This window comes from Dipodomys merriami, unplaced genomic scaffold (genome assembly GCF_024711535.1).
Source record: "Dipodomys merriami isolate MVZ:Mamm:240054 unplaced genomic scaffold, mDipMer1.0.p SCAF_70, whole genome shotgun sequence".
NCBI classification, from domain to species: Eukaryota; Metazoa; Chordata; class Mammalia; order Rodentia; family Heteromyidae; genus Dipodomys; species Dipodomys merriami.
This window is the reverse complement of record NW_027206291.1, coordinates 1,524,464-1,547,524: the sequence shown is the minus strand read 5'-3', so window position 1 is coordinate 1,547,524 and position 23,061 is coordinate 1,524,464. Positions and strand designations below refer to the sequence as shown.

General features: G+C 61.1%; 2 protein-coding genes across 3 annotated transcripts; one reads left to right on the top strand and one right to left on the bottom strand.

Annotated features, from left to right (window-relative positions):
• Nucleotides 1-1,565: 1,565 nt before the first annotated feature.
• On the bottom strand, nucleotides 1,566-6,586 carry LOC138817811 (small integral membrane protein 7). Its single transcript, XM_070008514.1, has 5 exons — nucleotides 6,528-6,586; nucleotides 6,403-6,444; nucleotides 5,631-5,683; nucleotides 3,777-3,867; nucleotides 1,566-1,959 (listed from the first exon to the last, which is right to left on the bottom strand). Exons 1-5 carry the CDS (start codon nucleotides 6,551-6,553, stop codon nucleotides 1,944-1,946), a joined length of 228 nt encoding a protein of 75 aa, XP_069864615.1. The 5' UTR covers nucleotides 6,554-6,586; the 3' UTR covers nucleotides 1,566-1,943.
• A 917-nt stretch (nucleotides 6,587-7,503) lies between these two features.
• LOC138817551 (trimeric intracellular cation channel type A-like) lies at nucleotides 7,504-19,219 on the top strand. Of its 2 annotated transcripts, none has more exons than XM_070008010.1 (6): nucleotides 7,504-7,687; nucleotides 14,712-14,868; nucleotides 14,984-15,168; nucleotides 16,130-16,217; nucleotides 17,079-17,196; nucleotides 18,124-19,219. In XM_070008010.1, the coding sequence occupies exons 1-6, from the start codon at nucleotides 7,564-7,566 to the stop codon at nucleotides 18,370-18,372; spliced, it is 921 nt and encodes a 306-aa protein (XP_069864111.1). In that variant the 5' UTR covers nucleotides 7,504-7,563; the 3' UTR covers nucleotides 18,373-19,219. The 2 variants fall into 2 exon arrangements, with proteins under 2 accessions (XP_069864111.1, XP_069864112.1); XM_070008011.1 differs by lacking the exon at nucleotides 7,504-7,687 and adding an exon at nucleotides 12,227-12,470.
• Nucleotides 19,220-23,061: the final 3,842 nt, after the last annotated feature.

Genomic DNA, 23,061 nt, shown 5'->3' with positions numbered 1-23,061 from the left:
TTTGTTGGAGTTAAGAGTCTCACGGACTTTTCTGCACAGCCTGGCTTTGAACTGTGATCCTCACACTTCAGCCTCCTGAGTAGGATTACAAGCATGAGCCACCAGGACCTGGCGCTTCCGGCTTTTGAAGGGTAGTTGGAAGATGGGATTCCCACTTTCCTTCCCAGGTGGCTTCAAACCTGTGATCCTAGCCTGCCAAGTCACTTAGTAGGATTACAGGCATGATACACCAGCTCCTGCCTAGCATTTTTCTCACAACTGAGGTGACGTGGGGCAGGGTGAAGGATCCTCAGCTTATCCAGCTTCACCAGGAGAAAATGCCACCACCTCCAACCCCGGCCCCGTTCCCTCCTCGGAGTGCGCATCTCTCGCATAAACCCCAGCTCCGCTCACGCGGGAGGGCCGGCCGACATCAGGTGGCCACTGGACACAAAAGGCCAGACTGGACAGGAGGGGAGGTGCAGGGAGGACCATGAGCCAGGACTAGCCCTCAGGAAAAACATCGGTCCCCAAGCGAAACGGGCTGGCGCGCGCTGCGGGGGCGGAGCACCTGCCTGGCTTTCCTAGCGAGGCTCTGAGGTCAAACTCCAGTGGCTGGTTTGGGGGAGGGGGGATAATCTGGGCAAAGTGGTACACAATCTCAGCTAGATGGGAGGCTGAGGCAGGAGTTCACGGCCAGCATGAGGCCCGTCATGTAGCCCTGTCTCAAGCTGAAATCAGACCTCCAACCTCAAGACTGTAAAAAGGGCCAAACACAGGAATGTACTCCTATAGTCCCAGGTACTTGGGGGGTAAGGGTAGGAGAGACAGAAAAACCAATTAACCCAAGAATCCCCCATATTTAAATTATACAGTATATATATTAAGCAAAAACAGTTTTAGAAATGAGCTTTATTTCTAGCACCCTCCACTGTGGCTTCCTTGCTCTGGGCTCTGCTACGAGTCAGAATTTCAAAAACCACAACCAACCAACCCCACAGTGCTGCGACTCCACTTCCCACACCCTGGAAATCACCTACACGAAGCGCACGCGGGAGCGCCGACCTCAGGACGGAGCGCCGTGCCGCAGGCACTCACCATCTCCCCGTTACTGCAGGGGCCGAAGCAGGGCGCCCTCCTCCTGTCCCTGCCGTCCTTCCAGGACTCACCCAGGCCAAGCTCGGCAGGGCCTGGCGCCCGGGCAGCACCCCGTGACAGGTGACAAGCTCCTGAAAGCTGCGGGGAAGGCTTGGGCATGAGCGGGCTGGAGGAGGAATCTGGGACTGGTCCCCGGCGAGCAACACTGTCCAAGACGGTTATTTATAAACTGTCCAAAAGACAGTCTCCGGCCCCCAGCCAGCCCTGCGCCCGGGTAAAGTTCGGAACAAGAGATACAGCTAGACAGCGCCAGGGGCTCGCGCCTGTCATCCCAGCTAGACAGGAGGCTGAGATCTGAGGATCCTAGTTCAAAACCAGCCCAAGCACAGAAACCCCAAGAGACTCTTATCTCCAACGATCCAGCAAAAAGTGGAAAGGAGTGAGTCTCAAGTGGGAGAGGCCAAACCCTGGCAAAAAAAGCACAGATCTGTGGAGTGAAACCATTTATGAAAAACCTGTATAGCTCTCACCAAAAGCGTAGTCATTGTAAGTCAACCAAGAAATATCTGGAAGCAGGTTACACGTGAGCACTAGCCAGAGGAGAGAGTCCACCAGGATGGAAGGTTCTAGAAGTCCTTTCATGTGGGACTGCCATATTAGCCCAGCCCTTGAAGCCTTCGGGAGGCCTTCCCAATTCCAAACCCCAGTGAGCCACGCCACACTGGCACGCAAGGCCACGCGTGACCCTGCCCACCCACCGCGACCTTGGGCTTGCTGGGAAGGTCCCTGGTTTGCTGGAAGTCAACATCGGGAAGGGAGGCAGCTTCGACGCCCGGGGAGGGGAGGCCTGGGTTCTGTCTACAGGTTCAGGAGCCGAACAATCTAAAAAGGCAGAGGGCAAAAAAGGCCATGAGAGCAGGGAGTTCCTTCCAGTAAAACACGTGACCCACTGCACGGCAAGATGGCAGACACCATCCTGTACCCAGTGACCCGGAACCAGTTCCTTCAGAACAGTTAACTCAGTAATACAACGTAACGATTATATCCACAAGCATGACCTCTCACTGGGGAGGGGAGAGGGCAGCTGAGGAAAAGAAGAGGAACATGGGGAAGAAGAGGAGGAGGAGGAGGAGGAGGGCCCAGGTGACCATGTTGGAGAAGAGACCAAACCACCTAGACATGCTGCAAGCAGATGGGGTCCTGGATCCAAACCCCACCAGACACAGGGCTGAACCCTTCCCAGCAATCTATATCTCAGCCCATGTTTTCATTCCTGCACCTGCGGTAGCTCTCATTACTAAAAGATTTCTTTTTTTGGGGGGGGGGTGTTGAACTTGGGACCTCGGGCTTCCAGGCAGATAGGTGGCCTACCACTGTAGCCACATCCTCAGCACTCTGGCCTCTGGTTACACTGGAGTCAGGGGTTTATTCATTGCCCAGCCAGCCAGGCCCTCAATCCTCTGACTTTAATGCTTCCAGCTGTGGTCAGGGTGATGGGCATCTACTAACACACCCTGCTACTGTTGAGTTGATGTCCCATGAACTTTGTGCCGGGACTGGCCTTGAACCAGGATCTCCCCAGCTCACCCTCCCAAGCACCTAAACTTACACTCATGAGGCACTGACACCTGGCAAAAAAAAAAAAAAAAAAAGTGACTAAACAAAGATCTATTCATTAGAAAAAACCCAGAAGACAGGACCAGTATCTGTCCTGTCTGGAGACAGTACAGAGTCACAACACAGGAAGCCCTAAGTGTGAGACCCCAGCAGTGACCCCTCCCCACAAAATGGGACCTTCCTGAATCATCTCTGTAACATTCCCATAAATCTAAACTTATTCCGAAAGAAAAAAGAAATGTGGCCCGGCACTGGTGGCTCACGCCTGTCATCCTAGCCACTCAAAGAGGCTGAGATCTGATGATCGCAGTTCAAACCCAGTCAGGGCAAGAAAGTCTGAGGCTCTGATCTCCAATTCACCACCAGAAAACCAGAAGTGGTGCTGTGGCTCAAGCAGCAGAGCGCTTGCCATAAGCGCTAGTACAAGGACAGAGCCTTGGCCCTGAGTTCAAGCCCCTGGACCAGCACACACCCACAAAAAAGAACACAGCTTCGGGAACAACTGAATCTCCACCTGCAAAGAAATGAAGCTGGCCCCCGATCTCATGCCAGCTATAAAAACTCAAACTGCATCAAAACCAGCCCGCTGCAGGTGGGTCACGCCTGTAATCCTAGTTTCTGAGGCGCTGCGACCTGGAGGAGGTTAAAAGCCAGCCAAGGCTGGAGACATGGTCTCCAATTAACCGGCAAAAAGCAGGGCCAATGGCGTGGCTCCAGTGGTAAAGCAACCACTTGGCCATTTTTTAGCCTCGTGAGAAAATGAAGGAGGCATAAACACAGAAACAGATCTGCCACCTACTGGCATGGCTGCAGTCAGGAGCCAGCAGCTAGCAGGCCATGTAACTCGCGGTACAGGCTGAGCACAGAGGTGGGGAGAAGGGAGAGCCAGGGCGCGGGGCAGGGCTGGGCACGCAGCTGGGCACTGCCCCGTGGTTTCGTGCTCCACCTCCACCCCAGGCTCCCTGCTAGCTTGGAGAGTTTTTAATGGAAGCAGAAAGCAAGAGCTCCCAAGTGCACTCGGCAGGATAGAGGATGACCAGCAGGGGCTGTCTGAAAGAGGGCCGAGGGAGGGACCCACGTACACGATCATGCAGAACATCACGAACACGTTCCACAGGGCGATGAAGATCCGGAAGTATCGGAGGCTCAGCAGGAACTCCCGGATGTTGTCGCCTGGAAAGCCAAAAACCACTTCTCCATTACAAAGGTCACCAGCCCACCAAAGCCACTGCAGCTACTGTGATTTCTGCCCTCCGCACTGGACCAGCCACCCACCAATCCCCTAATAATACCAGGCTCTGCAGCCTCTGACTGGCTCAGAAAGGAGCATGTGATTTAAGTCTGTCCAGGGACTTTAACCCCAAACATGGGAAAACAGTCACTCTTGGCTTAAGTTGTAGCTCAGTGGTAGAATCCTAACTTACTTAGCACACATAGAACCTGGGATTCAGCCACAACATCCATGTCACACATCCCTACCCCCACAACTGTCTCCCCCCCCCCAACCCCCCCCCCTCCCCCGGCAAAAGAAAGCATCTCTAGTTCGAGCAATTCAAGCAGAAAGCATGCTTTGATGATAATTCCGTCTGGCCTCCTCTGATGTCAGGATCTAAGCCCCACTTGGGGGGAGGGGGTAATCCAGTATATTAAGAGACCAGAGAAGCTGGTCACCAGTGGCTCATGCCTATAATCATAGCTACTCAGGAGGCTGAGATCTAAGGATCATTGTTCAAACCCAGCCCAGGCAGAAAAGTCCACGAAACTCTTATTTCCAATAAACCACCAGACTAGAAGTGGAACTTTGGCTCAAAGCAATAGAGCGCTAGCCTTGAGAACTAAAACTCAGGGACAGGACCCAGTGCCCAGGCCCTGAGTCCAATCCCTATGACCAACAGGGAAAAAAAAAAAAAACATGCCAGAGAGAAGCCAGCATGGCAGCTCACACCTATTATCATGCTACTTGGAAGGCTTAGAGCAGGAGGATCTAGGTTTAAGGCCAGCTGTCACAGAAAAGCTGACAAGATCCATTCTCAACAACCAGCTGAGCATGGTTAGACACGCCTGTCATCCCAGCTAACAGGAGATTAAAATCCAGAAGAGCTGTGGCCAATGGGCAGAGCCACCTGAATGAGCACACAGAAGTGCATGGTCAGATCACCCACCAACTGATTTAGAGCTCCATCTCCAGAGCTGGGGGGAGTTCAATCCCCAATAACACCAAAACCAAATTCCCCCAAAGATGGCCGTGTGGTGACACACACCTGCAGTCCCCCCACCCGGCAGCCTAAGGTAAGAGGATCTCAAGTTTGAGACCAGCTTGGCCTAAACAGTGAATTCCAAGGCAAGGCTCTCATGCCTAATTCTAGCCATTCAGGAGGAGATTGAAAGCATGTGGTTCGAGATCACTCTAGGCAAAAAAAAAGTTTGTGAGACTCCCATCTCAATCAATGAAAAAGCTTGGCAGGCTGGAAAGGTGGCTCAGTGGTAGAATTCTTGACCTGCATGCATGAAACCCTGGGTTCGGTTCATCAGAACCACATACACAGAAAAAGCCAAAAGTGGCGTTCTTTGTGGCTCAAGTGGTAGAGTGCTAGCCTTGAGCAAAGGAAAGCTCAGGGACAACACTCGAGCCCTGAGTTCAAGCCCCACAACCACCACCAACAACAACAAAGCAACAAAAAAAGGTTTGAGATCTGAAGATCACAGTTCAAACCCAGCCTGGGCAAAAATGTCTGGGGGACTTACCTCCAATAAGCTACCTCCCCCTCCCACCCAAAATAAAGCTGTAAGTGGAGCTGGGGCTAAGTGGTAGAGTGCTAGCCTGGCATACAGGAAACTTAGGACGTGCTAGCACCCAAGCCCTGAGTTCAAGCCCCAGGATGCACAAGAAAGAAAAAGGAAAATGTGGGGATGAGGGGGGGAGGGGGGGACCTTACCTGTGCTCGGCTCCTTCGACTCCTCCCCAAAACCTTGCGTATCCTTCTTTTTCCTACAAAGAAACAATGTCCAGCTTTCATGGGGCCTAGGGCCGCTCAGAAGCTGTGGGTACTGCTCAGCTCCACTGCTGTGTAACTGCGGGGAGTGGACTGTCCCTCTCTGGACAGCTGTCCAGCTAGCTAGTGTCCAAGCAGGCCTGAAGCCACAGGGGTGAACGAGGTCCTCCTCCAACGCCGACTTCGGGGGCTACTTCTTGGGAGGGGAGGGGAATGAACCTGAGGCTCTCGGCACGGGGAAGGGGGAGGTGAGATCAGGACGTCTGGCCCAGATTCACCAGCCCAGGCTGCCCACAAGGTCAAGTGAGGAGAGCGGGGCAGGGCGGGGCCGGAGGGAGACGCGGAGGGGGCGGGGCGGGGCCGGAGGGGGGCGGGGCGGGAGGGAGACGCGAAGGGGGCGGGGCGGGGCCGGAGGGAGACGCGGAGGGGGCGGGGCCGGAGGGGGCGGGGCCGGAGGGAGACGCGGAGGGGGCGGGGCGGGGCCGGAGGGAGACGCGGAGGGGGCGGGGCGGGGCCGGAGGGAGACGCGGAGGGGGCGGGGCCGGAGGGGGAGGGCCGGGGCCGGAGGGGGCGGGGCCGGAGAGGGCGGGGCGGGGCCGGAGGGAGACGCGGAGGGGGCGGGGCCGGAGGGGGAGGGCCGGGGCCGGAGGGAGACGCGGAGGGGGCGGGCCTGCGCGCTCCTTGGTGGAGCCGCAGCCCAACGCGGCCTACTCACAGTTTAAAGTTCAGCACGGCCCCCGCATTCATCAGCAGAGTCCTGCGGGAGAAGAAAGCGTTTACCAGACGCCTCCCAGCCCATAGGGCTCTACGTTCCCACTCTCCGGTCCCCCCACTAATTACCCGAACAGCAGGATGTCCCCGATCATCTTTACTGCCGTGGCCTCCGTCCGAACCGGAAGCGGAAGTACGCAGGAAAGGCGGGGAGAGGAGCAAGAGTCAACCAATCATGGGGCACCTCTTGCGAAGGCTGCACCAATCGAAGGCTAAGTTATTCAGAGTCCCGCCCTCTTCAGGCCTGACTACCTCAGGGGAGTGCGCGCGCCGATCTCCGTTGGGGAGGCGGTGCTTCTGGGAAAGTGGGGCAGGGACATAAAGTGACGTAGAGAAGGGGTGGAGCATCTGTGGCCCTGGAAGTGGGTCACGCGTTCGGAGCGTACTGCGCCTGCGCGAGGCCTGCCGAGCTGGTCCGCTTTTGGGGATGGTGCGGGGGTCCTCGCCCCTGAGCTGCGGGGAGGCAGGGGGGGGTCTCCGGTCCCCGCGTGGCTTCCCCGACACATGTTCCAACTCAGTAGACCCCCAAAAGGGGCTCCCCCTGGCCGCGCGGGCACTGCGGGGCCCCCGCGGGACCCGGGACGCTGACCGCCGCACGGCGCCTCTGGGTCCTGCTTCGGCCCCAGAGGCCAGGGGTGTTCATCGAGGCCCCCGGGGCGGGACCCAGCGGACCCGCAGTGCGGGGACGGTCCTGTGGGGACAGGCCTGCGGGACGGGCAGCCTCCTGTCCACCTGCTCCCGGAGGGCGGGAAAGGCGAGGGGAGGCTGCGTGGGGCCGTGATGGACAGAGGGCGGGGCCGGGAGCGTCGGGCACCTGCTCCGCGGCCCGGCCTTCCCCAGCCCGCCCGGGGAGACCCGGCCTCTCGCCCGGGCTCCAGGCCCCTCCTCCCGGGGTGCCCGGCCCCTCCTCCCGCGGTTCCCGGCCCCTCCTCCCGGGGTTCCCGGCCCCTCCTCCCGGGGTGTCCAGGCCCCTCCTCCCGCGGTGCCCGGCCCCTCCTCCCGGCTCCCCGCCCCGCTCCGGGGCCGGGCCGGGGCGGCGCTGGCGCGCGGCGGCCCCGGCGGGGCGCAGTGTGGGGCGCGGGGCCGGGCCCGCGGTCTCGGCGGCATGGAGCTGCTGTCGGCGCTGAGCCTGGGCGAGCTGGCGCTCAGCTTCTCGCGGGTGCCGCTCTTCCCGGTCTTCGACCTCAGCTACTTCATCGTCTCCATCCTCTACCTCAAGTACGAGCCAGGTGAGCGGGGGCCTGCGCCGCGGAGCTCGCGTGCGGGGCGCCGAGGGCGGAGTGAGCGGGGCGGCGGGGCGTGCGGGGCGTGCGGGGCGCCGCGGGGCGCGCGTGCGGGGCGCCGAGGGCGGAGTGAGCGGAGTGAGCGGGGCGCCGCGGGGCTCGCGTGCGGGGCGCCCGTGCGGGGCGCCCGGAGGCGGAGTGAGCGGGGCGGCGGGGCGTGCGGGGCGCGGCGGGCGGCGTGAGCGGGGCGGCGGGGCGTGCGGGGCGCCCGGAGGCGGCGTGAGCGGGGCGGCGGGGCGTGCGGGGCGCGGCGGGCGGCGTGAGCGGGGCGGCGGGGCGTGCGGGGCGCCGCGGGCGGCGCGGGCCGGGGGAGCGGGGCGGTCGTGGGGCTCGCGGGGTCCCGGGCCGGGGGCCGGGGTGTGGAGGGCGGCGGGGCGGCCCGGGGGCGGCGCGGGCTGGGGTCCCGGCCGCCTTGACCTCCCCTGGCCGCCCTTGGCGGGCGCGGGGCGGCGGCGGCCGCTGTCTATATAAGGAAGGCCCGCCGCGCCGGGGCGGGGGGGGGGGGGTGACACCCGAGCCCCTGCGAGTCACCCGGACCCCCGCCCTGCCCTCGGCCCCGCGCCTGCGCCCCGCGGGCGGCCCGGCCGGGACCTGCTCCTTCCCTTACCCTGTGCTGGCCCAGGGCTCGCCCTCGAGGGCGGACACGTCCACGGAGGAATCCTCCGTCTCCAGCGATTCTATTCGAGTCGCCAGCCGGTTTGGTGGCAGCTTGCGGGAAAGGAAGGAGGAGGAGAAGGCGAAGTCAGTGGCTGGAACCGTGGAGCCCTCCCTCCCGCGTGGATAGCAAGCGCCCCGGAGGGAAGCACCCCCAGAAGGGAGATAGCTTTATCATTTTTTCAGGTGGTAAAAAACAGCGGCTCATGGTAAGCGGGGAGCAGGAGGAAGGGAATCCGGCCAGCTGCAGGCCACGCCGCGCTGTGCCCGGCCTGGTGCGGGAACCTGCCCTTCACCAGCTCAGCCCTGCCTTCCAAGACGGCTCCCAGGGAGCCCTGGCCCTCAGGGTGTGTGGCGGGATGTTCACAGCCAGCCCCAGCAGTCCCCCGGGGCAAGAATCCAGGCCCACGCGGGAACCTCCAGAAGTGCCAGAAGGTTCCATAAAGTTGACATTTGAATGTCCAGGTTCTCAGCCCCGACTTGCACGTACTAGATGCTTCTAGGAGCTTGTTTTTCTTGGGGTGGGGGACAGAGGTTGGGATTAGGCCTTACAGGTAGCTCAGCTGGTCTTGAATTTACTCTGGAAAAGTCTGGGTTCTCCTGCCCCGGCGTCCCTGGCGCTGGGATGGGATTACAGGAAGGCACCACCGAGCCTGCTCCAAGGAACACACGATGCTGCCATGTGGGGAGACACGGTCCAGTGTGGGAGCTGCGGAACGCACCCCCAGGGCCGCGCCTCTCACCTCTCCTCTCCGCCCCCTCTCTGCGCTCAGAGTTAGTGCCCTGCAACTTGAGGCACAGCGCCACTTCGGTTTTCGATTGGTTGAGCAGGGGCTGGCTTTGAACCGTGATCCTCAGATCTCAGCCTCCTGAGTAGCTGGGATGACAGGCGTGAGCCACCAGCGCCCGGCTCTTGTTGTTTTTATTTGGCAGTAAGTACAAGGGTTTGCACTCAGGGCCTTGTGCTTTGCTAAGTCTGCGCTCAGACACTGGAGTCACGCCTCCCAACACTGTTGGCTTTATTTTGAGGCCCAGGGTGTGGAGTTTATGCCTGGAGTCACGCTCAGTCCTCTTCTTTAATCTTCCTGAGTAGCAGTGGTGACAGGTGTGGACTACCACACACACCTAGCTGTTGGTTCCCAGCTGGCTTCAAATTGCAGTCCTCCAGACCTCAGCCTCCACATAGCAGGAATTTCAGGTGTGAGCCACCACACCCAGGCTCTCCTGGGTAACTTAAAAAAGAAAACAACTCTTCTTGGCCGGGCGCCGGTGGCTCACTCCTGTCATTGAGCTACTCAGGAGGCTGAGATCTGAGGACCGCAATGCCAAGCCAACTGGGGCACAAAAGCTCCTGAGACTCTCATCTCCAGAAAAAGGCGGAAGTGGTAGAGCACGGAGGCTCAAGGACAGCTCCCAAGCCCTGAGTTCAAGCCCCAGGACTAGAAAAATAAAATACAATAAAACTCTTCTGTAGCCAGAAAGACCCTTTTGTAGCCAGGCACCAGTGGCTCACACCTGGACTCTAGCTACTCCAGAGGTGGGAATCTGAGGATCGGACCTGGTGCCGTGTTTAGTTCCGGAGAGTTGCTGGCAGGTTGGGGGCTGACCGCAGGGCTGGAAGGTCACAGATTTAGACCCATTTCTCAGTACCCTAGTTTCCCAACCTCCCCACCACCAAAGGGATGCTGCTGTCCCACCACTATAACACCCCAAAACGGTCCTCGAAGTGGGGGGAGGACACAGGGTCCATCCCCAGCTGAGATTTATCCATCCGCAGGTCAGGTGAGGACATCCAGGTAAGAACCCACCAAGTTGGAGCTGGGACCACCAAAGCCATTGTTTCCCAGAAAAGCTGCACGTTGGTTCTAGAATGTTCTGAGCATCACATACCCAAAAATACACACACACACACACACACACACGTTGTTGATTGTTACCTAGGTGGGTACTGGGGTTTGAATTCCAGGCCTTTAGGCTAGTGTGTAACACGTGATCCACGCCCCCAGGCCCAGGCCACACCCCCAGGTCCAGCTAATGGCAGCAGTTTATTGATCCCTGTTTGGAGACTGCCGCTTTGAGGAGTGGGGCTTGATCTCACTATGTAGGCCAGGCTGGACCCGAACCTGCTATTTTCCTGCCTCAGCCTCCCAAGTGCTGGGATTACAAGCCTGGACCACCACTCCTGCCTCTGACCTTGTTATAAGCCTTTTATGTGTGAGAGTGTGTGTGTGTGGGGGGAGGGAATGGGAGCTTCTCCTCCTCCAACTTTGTGAGTCTGGGGTACAGTATGTTCTCAAATAAAATAAAATACAATTTAAAAAAAAAAAAAAAAAAGATCTACATTTTCTAGGGGAGGAAACTGAGGCACATCTGAGTTCAGAAAGTTGCAGAACAAGGCTTATCTCAGTCACTGAGAGATGCAGACAATACAGCACATGTGTTTAGATGCATTGTCCTCCCCTAAACCCAGCCTGGTATCCAAACTCCATCCACTCTGGGGCTAAGGGGCAGAGTGCTTGCCAGCCCTGTGTAAGGCCCTGCGTTCCCTCCCTAGGCTTCCTGTAAAAAAAATCCATTCACCTGGGCTGGGAAGGTGGCTCAGTGGTAGAGCGCTCGTCTAGCATGTATGAAGCCCTGGGTTCCATTCCTCAGCACCACAGACACAGAAAAAGCCAGAAGTGGCGCTGTGGCTCAAGTGGTAGAGTGCCAGCCTTTAGCAAAAACAAATAAAAATTCACTCAAATTTCGACCTTCACCTATATTTTTTTTCTTCTTTTTTTGGGGTCGGTGGTGGGGCTTGAACTCAGGGCCTGGGTGCTGTCCCTCAGCTCTTCAGCTTGAGGCAAGCGCTTTACCACTTTGAGCCACAGCATCACTTCCAGTTTTCTGGTGGTCCATGGGAGCTAAGCATCTCAATGGACTTTGCTGCCTGGGCTGGCTTTGAACAACATCATCCTCAGGTCTCAGCCTCCTGTGTAGCTAGGCTGGCAGGTATAAGCCACCAGCGACCAGCCCCTCAGCTTTTTCTATTTCACTCCATTTCCAGAAACATCTTCCCTATGCACTCCAAGCAGTTGGTGCCCTCTTCCTCCCAGGAGCCTCGTACAAGGGCTGATTGAAGCAGGGTCCCAGGACTTACCGAGAAGTCTAATATTGCCAGGCCTGGTCATGCCTCCCTCCTGTCAGCCCAGCTCTGGGGAAGTGGAGGCCAGGCAGATGAAGAGTTCAGCCTGGACTCCACAGTGAGACCCTAGCTCCACAGAATAGAAAAGGGGCTGGGAGGGGGCTGGGAGGGGGCTGGGAGGGGGCTGGGGGGGGCGGCGCTGCGGCTCGAGTGGTAGAGAGCTTGCCTTGACTGTGCAGCTCAGAACAGCGCCCAGGCCCTGAGTTCAAGCCCCACCACCAACCCCCCAAAAAAGAGGGTGGGGCTGGGAAGGTGGCTCAGTGGTAGAGCGCTTTCCTTGCACACATGAGGTCCTGGATTCAATCCCTCGGCACCACATACACAAAAAAAGCTAGAAGTGGCGCTGCGGCTCAAGTGGTAGAGTGCTGTTTGAGTAAATGAAGCTCAGGGACAGCGATCAGGCCCTGAGTTCAAGCCCCAGAGCTGGCAAAAAAAAAATAAAATAAAAAAGATGCTATTACAGGATTCATGGATTCCACAGCCAGCATTCTGCTTTCTTCTCTTCTCTTTCCGCGGGGGCTGGGGATGGAGCCCAGGCCTCGCACGGGAGAGCTCATTCCCAGCTGCCTGCCTCAGAAGGCTGGGGGATGGGCATGGGTGTGAGTGGCAGAGCCAGCTGGCGCTCGGTCACGTGACTGTGCGGCTGGGGAGCCTGTGTTCATGCGTTCAGCCGCACAGGTGCCTGTCAGGCCCGCCCCACCCCTGCTCCGTGCCTGATCCCAGAGGACACAGAGGCCCAGGAAGGAACTCAAGCCCAGGCGTTATTTTTAGATGTACAGGGATCCATTTCTGCAAAGCACGGCGGCCTCTGAGCCGTGTTTTAAATAGAAGCCAGGACAGGACATACGTACTCTAGAGAGGAGCAACTTTAAACGTCGAGGGCACCGCCAGGTACCCGCCTGTCACCCCTGTCATCCCAGCTACTCTGAGGATCCTGGTTCAAAGCCAGCCGGTGCACGAGAGTCCACCAAACTCTCTTTTTTAAATTATTTTTGTTTTTGTTGGTCGTGGGGCCTGCACTCTGGGCCTGGGCGCTGTCCCTCAGCTCTTCAGCTCAAGACGTGCATTCTACGACTTGAGCCACAGCACCACTTCTGCTTTTTTTTCTTTTTGCATATGGTGCTGAGGAATCGAACCCAGGGCCTCATGCATGCAAGGCAAGCGCTCTACCACTGAGCCACCTTCCCGACCTCCACCAAACTCATCTCCAACTTAACACCAAAAACAAATCCGGTGGTGGATGGCGGAAGAATGGTGCTGTGTGCAGAAGGAAGGTGGCCCTGGCGGCCCTGGTGGAGCGGCTGGATGAGGCTTGCGGGCAGGCTCGCTGGGTTTTGTGGGTTGGTTCATTCATTTATGTACTGTAGGTGCTGGGGACCCCAGAACCCTGCCAGGCTCCTGAGCCTCACCACTCACCCATGTTTCCTAGCAACCAACCCTGGAGGACAGCCAGGTTCCTGCCTAGGCCACGCCCCCAAGTGCCCAAAGCCCCGCCCCTGCTGAGACCACACCCCCAATGACCTAATCATCTCCCGAAGCCCTGCCACTGCCAAGGTCCCTCCCAATCAACTGATTGCCTTACTAAGCCACGCCTCTTAAAGGTCTCTCTGCCTTAAGACCTGCTCACTGGAAATCAAGAGTCCAAGACTTTGAGCTTTTTGCAGAAGTAATCAATCAGTGCTATCATCAGGCGGTGCTTTGGGCCTCAGGGAGGGGGGGAATCAGCCTGATAAAATTCTGCTCTAAGACCACCCCCCCAGGAGGGCTGGGAAGGTGGCTCCATGGTAGAGCGCTTGCCTTGCATGCATGAGGCCCTGGGTTCCATTCCTCAGCACCACATACACAGAAAAAAAGCCGGAAGTGGCGCTGTAGCTCAAGTGGTAGAGTGCTCACCTTGAGCTGAAGAGCTGAGGGCCCAGAGTTCAGGCCCCACGACCGGACCCCCCCCCAAAAAAAAGGGGGATATAAGTAAGCATTAAGACTCTGAAGACAAAATGCGTGGTACCAGGGGTGGGGGTGGTGGGCAGTGCCAGCCTAGCGATTACCAGGCCCCGGTTCCATCCCCAGGACTAGAAAATAAACGAATTGGTGGGGAGTGGCAAGAATGCGGGTGGGAATGGGTACTGATCCTGCATCCCTGCGCTGTGAGCTCATGAACCACTTAGATGCGACTAGACTTCCTGCTTTTATTCTTCTATTTTGAGACTAGGGTCTTGTTATGGTGACCCTTCTTTGGTGTATACGTGTGAGTGATTGTGTGTGTCTATGTGTCAGTCAGTCCTGCGTGCCGTCCCTTAAGTTTTCTCTCTTTTTTTGTTGGGGGGTGGGTGGGTCCGGCCGTGGGGCCTGAACTCTGGGCCTGGGCGCTGTCCCTCAGCTCTTCAGCTCAAGGCTAGCGTCCTACCACTTGAGCCAAAGCGCCACTTCTGTCTTTTTTCTTTTTGTTTATGTGGTGCTGAGGAATCGAACCCAAGGCCTCATGTATGCAAGGCAAGCGCTCTACCACTGAGCCACCTTCCCAGCCCCCATCCTTGAACTCTTAAAAACAACAGTTTTGCCAGGCACTGGTGGCTCATGCCTGTCATCCTAGCTACTCAGGAGGCTGAGATCTGAGGATCGCAGTTCAAAGCCACCCCAGGCAGAAAAGTACCTGAGACTCTTCTCTCCAATAAACCATCATAAGACTGGAAGTGGCACAGTGGCTCAAGGGGTAGAGCACTAGCCTTGAGCAGAAGAACTGAAGGACAGCACATAGGGCTAGAGTTCAAGCCCCAGGGCGGACAACTTACCCATAGCAGTAAGTTCAATGTCCGTCCTACAACGACCATAAAATGAAATGAAGGCAGAAACAGGACCACCATGGGCTCCTAGGGACCCTGGCATCTGGTTAGGTAGCATAGCCACCTCACAGCGTCCCCCGCCTCAGTTTCCCCCCGGCGGCCAAAAGACTTCCTCGATCAGAGGTGACCAGGTGCTTTTGAGGACTTCCTCTTTCCTTACAAATGCTGCACCTGCTGGCGCGCTGAGCGCCGGCGTGGTGCGGGAGCTGGGGTGGGCAGCTGCGTAGCCAGGCTGCGGCGGGGCAGGGGGGCCCTGTGCTGACCCCAGGCACCTCCCGCCCCCGGCCTCCAGGCGCCGTGGAGTTGTCTCGGCGCCACCCTGCGGCCTCCTGGCTTTGCGCTATGCTGCACTGCTTCGGGAGTTATATCCTGGCCGACCTGCTCCTGGGAGAGCCGGTGATCGACTACTTCAGCAACAACTCCAGCGTGCTGCTGGCCTCTGCCGTCTGGTATGTGGGGGGGGGGGGGGGAGAGGACGGACGACCACTTCGGCCCCAGGAATATCCCCCCTCCACCCCGGGATGGCCTGGGGGTCCCCCTCACCCCGCCTGCCGCTGTCCACAGGTACTTGATTTTCTTCTGCCCGCTGGACCTGTTCTACAAGTGTGTGTGCTTCCTGCCCGTGAAGCTCATCTTCGTGGCCATGAAGGAGGTGGTGAGAGTCCGCAAGATCGCCGTGGGTATCCACCATGCCCACCACCACTACCACCACGGCTGGTTCATCATGATCGCCACAGGCTGGGTCAAAGGTGAGCCGGACCAGGCACAGCCCCTCCCAGGAATCGTCCTGGGCAGGTGCCAGCTGCTCCCCTGTGTGATCCCAGCCGATCGGGAGGCTGAGAAGGGGAGGATTCTGGTCTGAGGCCAACTCAGGTTTCATGGCCTGTCACTGGACCGGGTGGTGTGTCACCCTACACAGGGGCAGCCAAGATTGGGAGGAGCACGGTTCTAGGCCAGCCTGGAGCAAAAGAAAAAACAAAGTCTGTGGGATTCCATCTCCATGTGATTGATGATGGGAGCCTGTCATCCCAGCATGATCAGAAGCCTTAAAAAAAAATAGACAAGAGGGCTGGGAAGGTGGCTCAGTGGTAGAGCGCTTGCCTTGCATGCTCGAGGCCCTGGGTTTGATTCTTTAGCATCACATAAGTAAAAAGAAAAAAGCCGGAAGTGGCGCTGTGGCTCAAGTGGTAGAGCGCTAGCCTTGAGCTGAAGAGCTGAGGGACAACGCCCAGGCCCTGAGTTCAAACCCCATGACCAGACCCCCCGCAAAAAAAATAGACAAGAGCCAGGCGCTGGTGGCTCACACCTGTCATCCCAGCTACTCAGGAGGCTGAGATCTGAGGATCACAGTTCAAAGCCAACCTGGGTGGGAAAGTCCCTGAGACTTATCTCCAATGAACCACCAGAAAACCAGAAGTGGCACTGTAGCTCAAGCGGTAGAACACTCGCCTTGAGCTGAAGAGCTGAGGGACAGCGCCCAGGCTCAGAGCTCAAGCCCCACAACTGACAATTCATTAATTAATTAAAGTAAAGCATACTAGGCAGATGGATGTCCAGGTGCATGCCCAAGCAAGAAGGGAGACCCACATCTCAAAAGCAGCCGGTGTAAGCCTGGGCCAGAGGCGTGGTTCAGCAGCTGAGCACCTGCCTGAAGGCCCTGATAGTTTTCCCAGCTCAGCCCTGCACTCCCGGCCCTGTCCTGTCCGGCAGGCTCTGGGGTCGCCTTCCTGTCCAGCGTGGAGCAGCTGCTCCGGGGCGTGTGGAAGCCGGAGATGAATGAGATCCTGCACATGTCCTTGTGAGTACTGTCCCCTCCCCCCCCCCCCCCCCCCCGTGCCAGAGGAGCCCTCCCTGAGTTAGGGCCTCAGCCCCTGACTGCCTTGTAGAAGCTTCCAGAGACTTTGGCTGGGGAAACACACACTGGGGCCACAGTTCAGCCAGGGAGAGCTGCAGAGGGGAAGGGCACATTTGATTTGGGTTTTAACGGGTAAGTAGGAGCTTTTGGTTCAAAAGAAGCTTCTGGACAGAATCCAACACCTCTGCCACTGGTTAGGTAAGAAAAGCAATATGGCGGGTGTTAGGGTGGCTCGCGCCTGTCATCCTTGCTGCTTAGGAAGCTGAGATGTGAGGATTGTGGTTCAAAGCTAACCAGGGCAGGAAAGTCTGTGAGACTTTGGTCTCTAATGAACCAACAAGAAGCTGGGAGTGGATCTATGGTTCCAGTGATAGAGCAAAAAATAAAGAATGAAAACACCCAGGGCCTGAGTTCAAAACCCAGGACCAGCAGGGAGAGACAGAGAAGTGAGCAGACTTCCACCCAAGCTCACCGGAGTGACCTGTGTGTCCTGGTGGCTGCCCACAGACCCAACGCATGGGCACACCGCCAGGGTCTCTGGTGCCTGTGGAGGCCCAGGTACATGCTGCTCGGCTGGCCCAGAGGCGGCTCCCTCAGTGCCCAGAGCGTCAGAGAAACTTCCAGAAGCTGAGCCCAGGCTAGGTCTTTCTTTGGGCCAGGTTATCCCAGGTTAACCCACCTGCCTGTTTCCTACTGCAGCTGGGGCAGGGGCGGGGGTGGGGGCAGGGGCAGGGGCGGGGGGAGGTGGGGGTGACGGGGGGGGGGCCGCGGGGACTGCCCTGGTCACTGCGTCCGCTCCCACAGCCCCACCAAGGCCAGCCTGTACGGTGCCATCCTGTTCACCCTGCAGCAGACGCGCTGGCTGCCCGTGTCCAAGGCCAGCCTCATCTTCCTCTTCACCATGTTCATGGTGTCCTGCAAAGTAAGCCACCGGGGCCTCCTCCTGGCTGGGGGGGTGGGGCCGCAGGGGGGCTCCAGGGAGGCCTGCAGGTGCAGGGCCCTACCCACGTAAGGCCGCTGCCTCGGGTGCGGAGACCAGAGGGAGGAAAGGCTGGGGGCTGCCGGGTATGGTAGCACCTGCCTGGAATCCTAGCCCTGGGGAAGTGCAAACCAGAGAATGGAGCGTTTGAGCCAGCCTGAGGTGGACATAGTGAGACTCTGTCAAAAATGTAAGAGCTGCCGGGCGCTGGTGGCTCACGCCTGTCATCCTAGCCACTCAGGAGGCTGAGATCAGAGAATCAAGGTTCAAAGCCAGCCCGGTCAGTCAAGTTCCTGAGACTCGTCTCCAATCAACCAGCAGAACACCAGAAGTAGAGCTGTGGCCCAAGGGGTAGAGCGCTAGCTTGGAACAGAAAAGCTCAGGGACTGCGCCCAGGCCCCGAGTTCAAGCTCCAGAACCAACTGTCCAGGTGTTCCTGGCTGGGAGGGATTGATTTGCAGACCCTCACTGTGTGCTGGTGTCGGAGGGGCCGGTTTCCTGTGCCAGATGTGCTGGGATTACAGGCGTGAACTACCACACCCAGCTGAGCTACCCCTTTTTGGTTTGGGTTTGGGTTTTTTATGGTGCTGGAGATTGAACCCAGGACCTAGGGTGCATTAGAAAGCATACTGCCTCTGGTCCATCTGCACCCCAGACCACCTCTGGGCCCTAATGAGCTGGTCACCGCCAACAGGGTCTAGACCAGGTATAGGGAGGACTCCTGGTCCTGGGGCTGTCCCCAGAACTGGCCAGCTGGGGAGTTAGCTGGGGTCCTGCGGTGCATGCAGGGCCAGGCCACCTCTGTGACTCCTGCTCCCCTCTCCTCTCCCCTCCTCTTCCCTCCACGGCCCCTCGACCTCCGCCCTGCAGGTGTTCCTCACAGCCACTCACTCGCACAGCTGTCCGTTCGATGTCCTGGAGGCCTATGTCTGCCCCGTGCTGTTTGGGGGTTCCTGGGGCAGCGGCGGCGACCATCACCATGACAACCACGGGGCCACCCACAGTGGTGGTGGCGGTGTCCATGGGGTGGGGCCCGGCCCCCAGCATTCCCCTCTGCCCAGGTCCAAGGAGGAGCTGAGCGAGGGCTCCAGGAAGAAGAAAACCAAGAAGGCCGATTAGGGGGTGTGGGGAGGACCCCTCCCCCCATAGGGACAGGGTGGGGAGCCTCCTGGCCGGAGAACTCCCCTGTGAGTGCCCTTCGCCTCCTGCTCCCCACCTGGCCTGATGTGGGGTTCAGTGGCATGAAGGACTTCCATGCGAATGGAGTCTCTCTCTGTCACTAGCCCCCCTTCCCCCTCTCCTCTCCCCCCTCCCCTCTCTTCTCTGTCTCCTCCTCTCTCTACCTCCCCTCCCTCTCCCCCTCTCTCTTTCCCCCTCCTCCCCCCTCTCTCTCCTCTCTCCCCCCTCTCTCCCCCCTCCTCTCCCCCTCTCTCCCCCCTCTCCCCCCTCCTCTCTCTCCTCTGTCTCCCCCTTTTACTTCCGCTCCCTCTCCCCCTCTCTCTTCCCCCCTCCTCCCCCCTCTATCTCTCCTCTCTCCCCCCTCCCTCCTCCTCTCTTCCTCTCTCTCCCCCCCGCCCCCCTCCTCCCCCTCTCTCTGTCTCTCCTCTCTCCCCCCTCTCCCCCTCCTCTCTCTCCTCTCTGTCTCTCCCCCTCTCTCCCCCCTCCTCTCCCCCCCTCTCCCCCCTCTCTCTCCCCCCCTCCTCTCCACCCCCCCCTCTGCCAGGCCCCTCCATAAAGCCATAGCTTTGGGGTTGGGGACACAGAATTCAGTCAGAAACCCTGGCAGATTTCTGGTTGGTTCCTTTTTGCTCTAGAAACGGCGTCATGAACCCCCAAGCCTGCACACACCCCCCAGAAGAGTTCTAAGCCACGTCCTGTGGGGGGGGGGGGGCCTGTGAGCTGGGACCCTCGGATCTAAGCTGGCCGGCCTGCGGGCTCAGCCTGGGGGGCAGCGGGGCGGGAGGACCCGCCGGAGGGGCGGGGCTCCGCGGGGCCACGCCTCCGGCGTGGGGGCGGGGCCTGCGATGGGCGGGAGCTCAGCGGAGGCGAGGCCTCAGGTGTGGGGGTGTGGCTTGTGGGGGGCGGGGCTCCGCGATGGGCGGGAGCTCAGCGGAGGTGAGGCCTCAGGTGTGGGGGTGTGGCTTGCGGTGGGCGGGGCTCCGCGGTGGGCGGGAGCTCAGCGGAGGCGAGGCCTCAGGTGTGGGGGTGTGGCTTGCGGGGGGCGGGGCTGGCGGCAGGTCAGAGGGCAGGCCCCGGGTGTGGGTGACTCCCGCCTTGTCATCCTACCTACCCGGAAAGCTGAGGTCTGAGGATGGCCGCTCAAAGCCAGCCTGGGCAGGGAGGGACCTGCGCCTCCTCCCCACTGAACCACCAGAAAAACAGGAGTGGTGCCGAGGTAGAGCGCCAGCCTCCAGCCACAGACGCTCAGGGACTCGCCGGGCCCGGGTTCAAGTCCCACAACCGAACAAACAAATAAATAAACGTCGCTTCTCCTTTGCTCGGAACTGCGGATCCGCGCGCTTTGTCACGTGTGCGGTGTATGTTTGGAGACGCGCCGCCGCGTCCGTCACCCCCCCGCGCCCCGCCCATGCGGAGGCGGTGCCGCCCGCGGCCACGAGAGGGTCAGCCCGGGCCGCCCGGCTCCTGCCCACTGCCCGCCCGGCTCCTGCCCACTGCCCGGGCCGCCCGGCTCCTGCCCACTGCCCGCCCGGCTCCTGCCCACTGCCCGCCCCGCCCGGGCCGCCCGGCTCCTGCCCACTGCCCGGGCCGCCCGGCTCCTGCCCACTGCCCGGGCCGCCCGGCTCCTGCCCACTGCCCGCCCCGCCCCGCTCCTGCCCACTGCCCGCCCCGCCCGGCTCCTGCCCACTGCCCGCCCCGCCCGGCTCCTGCCCACTGCCCGGGCCGCCCGGCTCCTGCCCACTGCCCGCCCCGCCCGGCTCCTGCCCACTGCCCGCCCCGCCCGGCCTCCTGCCCACTGCCCGCCCCGCCCGGCCTCCTGCCCACTGCCCGCCCGGCCTCCTGCCCACTGCCTGCCCGGCTCCTGCCCACTGCCCGGGCCGCCCGGCTCCTGCCCACTGCCCGCCCGGCCTCCTGCCCACTGCCTGCCCGGCTCCTGCCCACTGCCCGCCCCGCCCGGGCCGCCCGGCCTCCTGCCCACTGCCTGCCCGGCTCCTGCCCACTGCCCGCCCCGCCCGGGCCGCCCGGCCTCCTGCCCACTGCCTGCCCCGCCCGGCCTCCTGCCCACTGCCCGCCCGGCCTCCTGCCCACTGCCCGCCCCACCCGGCTCCTGCCCACTGCCCGCCCCGCCCGGCTCCTGCCCACTGCCCGCCCCGCCCGGCTCCTGCCCACTGCCCGCCCCGCCCGGCCTCCTGCCCACTGCCCGCCCCGCCCGGCCTCCTGCCCACTGCCCGCCCCGCCCGGCCTCCTGCCCACTGCCTGCCCGGCTCCTGCCCACTGCCCGGGCCGCCCGGCTCCTGCCCACTGCCCGCCCGGCCTCCTGCCCACTGCCCGCCCGGCCTCCTGCCCACTGCCTGCCCGGCTCCTGCCCACTGCCCGCCCCGCCCGGGCCGCCCGGCCTCCTGCCCACTGCCTGCCCCGCCCGGCCTCCTGCCCACTGCCCGCCCGGCTCCTGCCCACTGCCCGCCCCGCCCGGGCCTGTCCGCGGTCCAGCCCCGGCCTCCTGCCCCGCCCTGGCCGCCCGGCCTCCTGCCCACTGCCCGCCCCGCCCGCCTCCTGCCCACTGCCCGCCCCGCCCGGCTCCTGCCCACTGCCCGCCCCGCCCGGCCTCCTGCCCACTGCCTGCCCTGCCCAGCTCCTGCCCACTGCCCAGGCCGCCCGGCCTCCTGCCCACTGCCCGCCCGGCCTCCTGCCCACTGCCCGCCCCGCCCGGCTCCTGCCCACTGCCCGCCCCACCCGGGCCGCCCAGCCTCCTGCCCACTGCCTGCCCTGCCCAGCTCCTGCCCACTGCCCGGGCCGCCCGGCCTCCTGCCCACTGCCCGCCCGGACTCCTGCCCACTGCCCGCCCCACCCGGGCCGCCCAGCCTCCTGCCCACTGCCCGCCCCGCCCGGCTCCTGCCCACTGCCCGCCCCGCCCGGGCCGCCCGGCCTCCTGCCCACTGCCCACCCGCCCCGCCCGGCCTCCTGCCCACTGCCCGCCCCGCCCTCCTCCTGCCCACTGCCCACCCAGCCAGGACGCGCCGAGGGCAGCTCGGGGACCCCGAGTGACAGGGCGGCAGGTGCCCCTGGGGCAGGGCCCAGGGCAGGGACCACACCCGCTGCCCACTGCCCGTGTGTCCCCTCCGGGGTGGCTGTCCCAGCCCGACACCCCGCGGGCAGCACCGCGTCTGGCCGGGCGCCCGACCCCTGGCAAACCAGCTCCTTGACCTCAGCTGTTGCTGGGAGACGCGGGCCAGGAAATAACCCCCGGCCTGAGTCACTGCAGGCTTTCTCCTGTAATGTCTCCCCTCCCGGCACCCCTTCGCCAGCAGCAGGAACAGGATGGAAGCAGAGGGCCCCCCGCAGGGTCCCCTGCCGTCCCAGGCCCCCGGCCCCGGCCGACGCCATGGCTGCGAGGATTGCTCCCTGCGTGCCCGCGGGGTGGCAGAGCCCGGCCGCCAGTGGACAGTGCAGGGGCCGGCCCCTCCGGGGTGGACAGAGTGCCCCGTGGAGAATGGGGGTGGGGGGCTCTCAGCTAGAAGGCCAGTGTCTGCAAGGAAAACCCAGCAGGTGGCCGCACCTGTGATCCCAGCACTTGGGAGGCTGAGGTGCAGGAATTGTGAGTTTGAGGCCAGCCTCAGTGCGTAGAGACTCTCTGTCCTGCCTCCAAAACTAACCACAAAGCCGGGCACCGGGGCTCACGTCTGTCATCCAAGCTGCTCAGGAGGCTGAGATCTGAGGATCTTGGTTCAAAGCCAGCCCATATAGGAAAGACTGTGAGACTCTTATCTCCCATGAACCACCAGCAAACCCGAAGTGGCTCTGTGGCTCAAGGGGTAGAGGGCCCACCTTGAGCTGAAGAGCTGAGGGACAGCGCCCGGGCCCAGAGTTCAGGCCCCACAACTGGACCCCCCCCAAAAAAAAAGCCCTGATGTTGAAATTACCTCATCCATGGGCTTGGGGTCCTTGTGTTTTTTTGTGGGACATGTATGTATATGTGTATATGTGTGCATGTGTGTATGTATATATGTGTGTATGTGTGTGTATGTGTGTATGTGTATATGTGTGTATGTGTGTGTGTGTGTGTATATAAGGGTGTGTGTGTGTCTGTGTGTGTCTGTGTGTGTGTGTGTGTGTTGGTCCTGGGGCTTGAACTGAGCACCTGAGCACTGTCCTTGAGCTTTTAGGTCTAGCTCTGGGCTGGTCGGCGTGGCCTCCGCTTCCCAGGCTGGCACTCTCAGCCTCCCAGGTAGCGGGGAGGCGGGCTGGGGGGGAGGCTAGGCGCTAGTATTGATTGACAGCTGGAGTTTGGGGTGGGGGGAGAAGGGAGGGGAAAAGTCATGCTGTGGGGGGAGCACATTTTGGGGTGTCCCTGAATCACAGAAAGCCCGCCCTCCGGGGTGGGGATGGGGCATCTCCTCCCCTCCCCCTCCCCTGCGCCGACTCCACCCGGGGGAGGCAGGGCCGGGGAGGCCGCAGGGCCCGGCCTCTGCGCTGCCGTTGCTTGGTGACCACGGAGCCCGGGGAGACGAGCTGGTGAGCGGCGCCTTGGGGTGAGCTGGAGACACCTCGATTGTGAGGCCAGAGCAGCCGACGGCCCTCGCCGGCCCCTCCCGGGTGGGGCCCCCAGCTCGAGCTGTGAGGTCTGGGGTC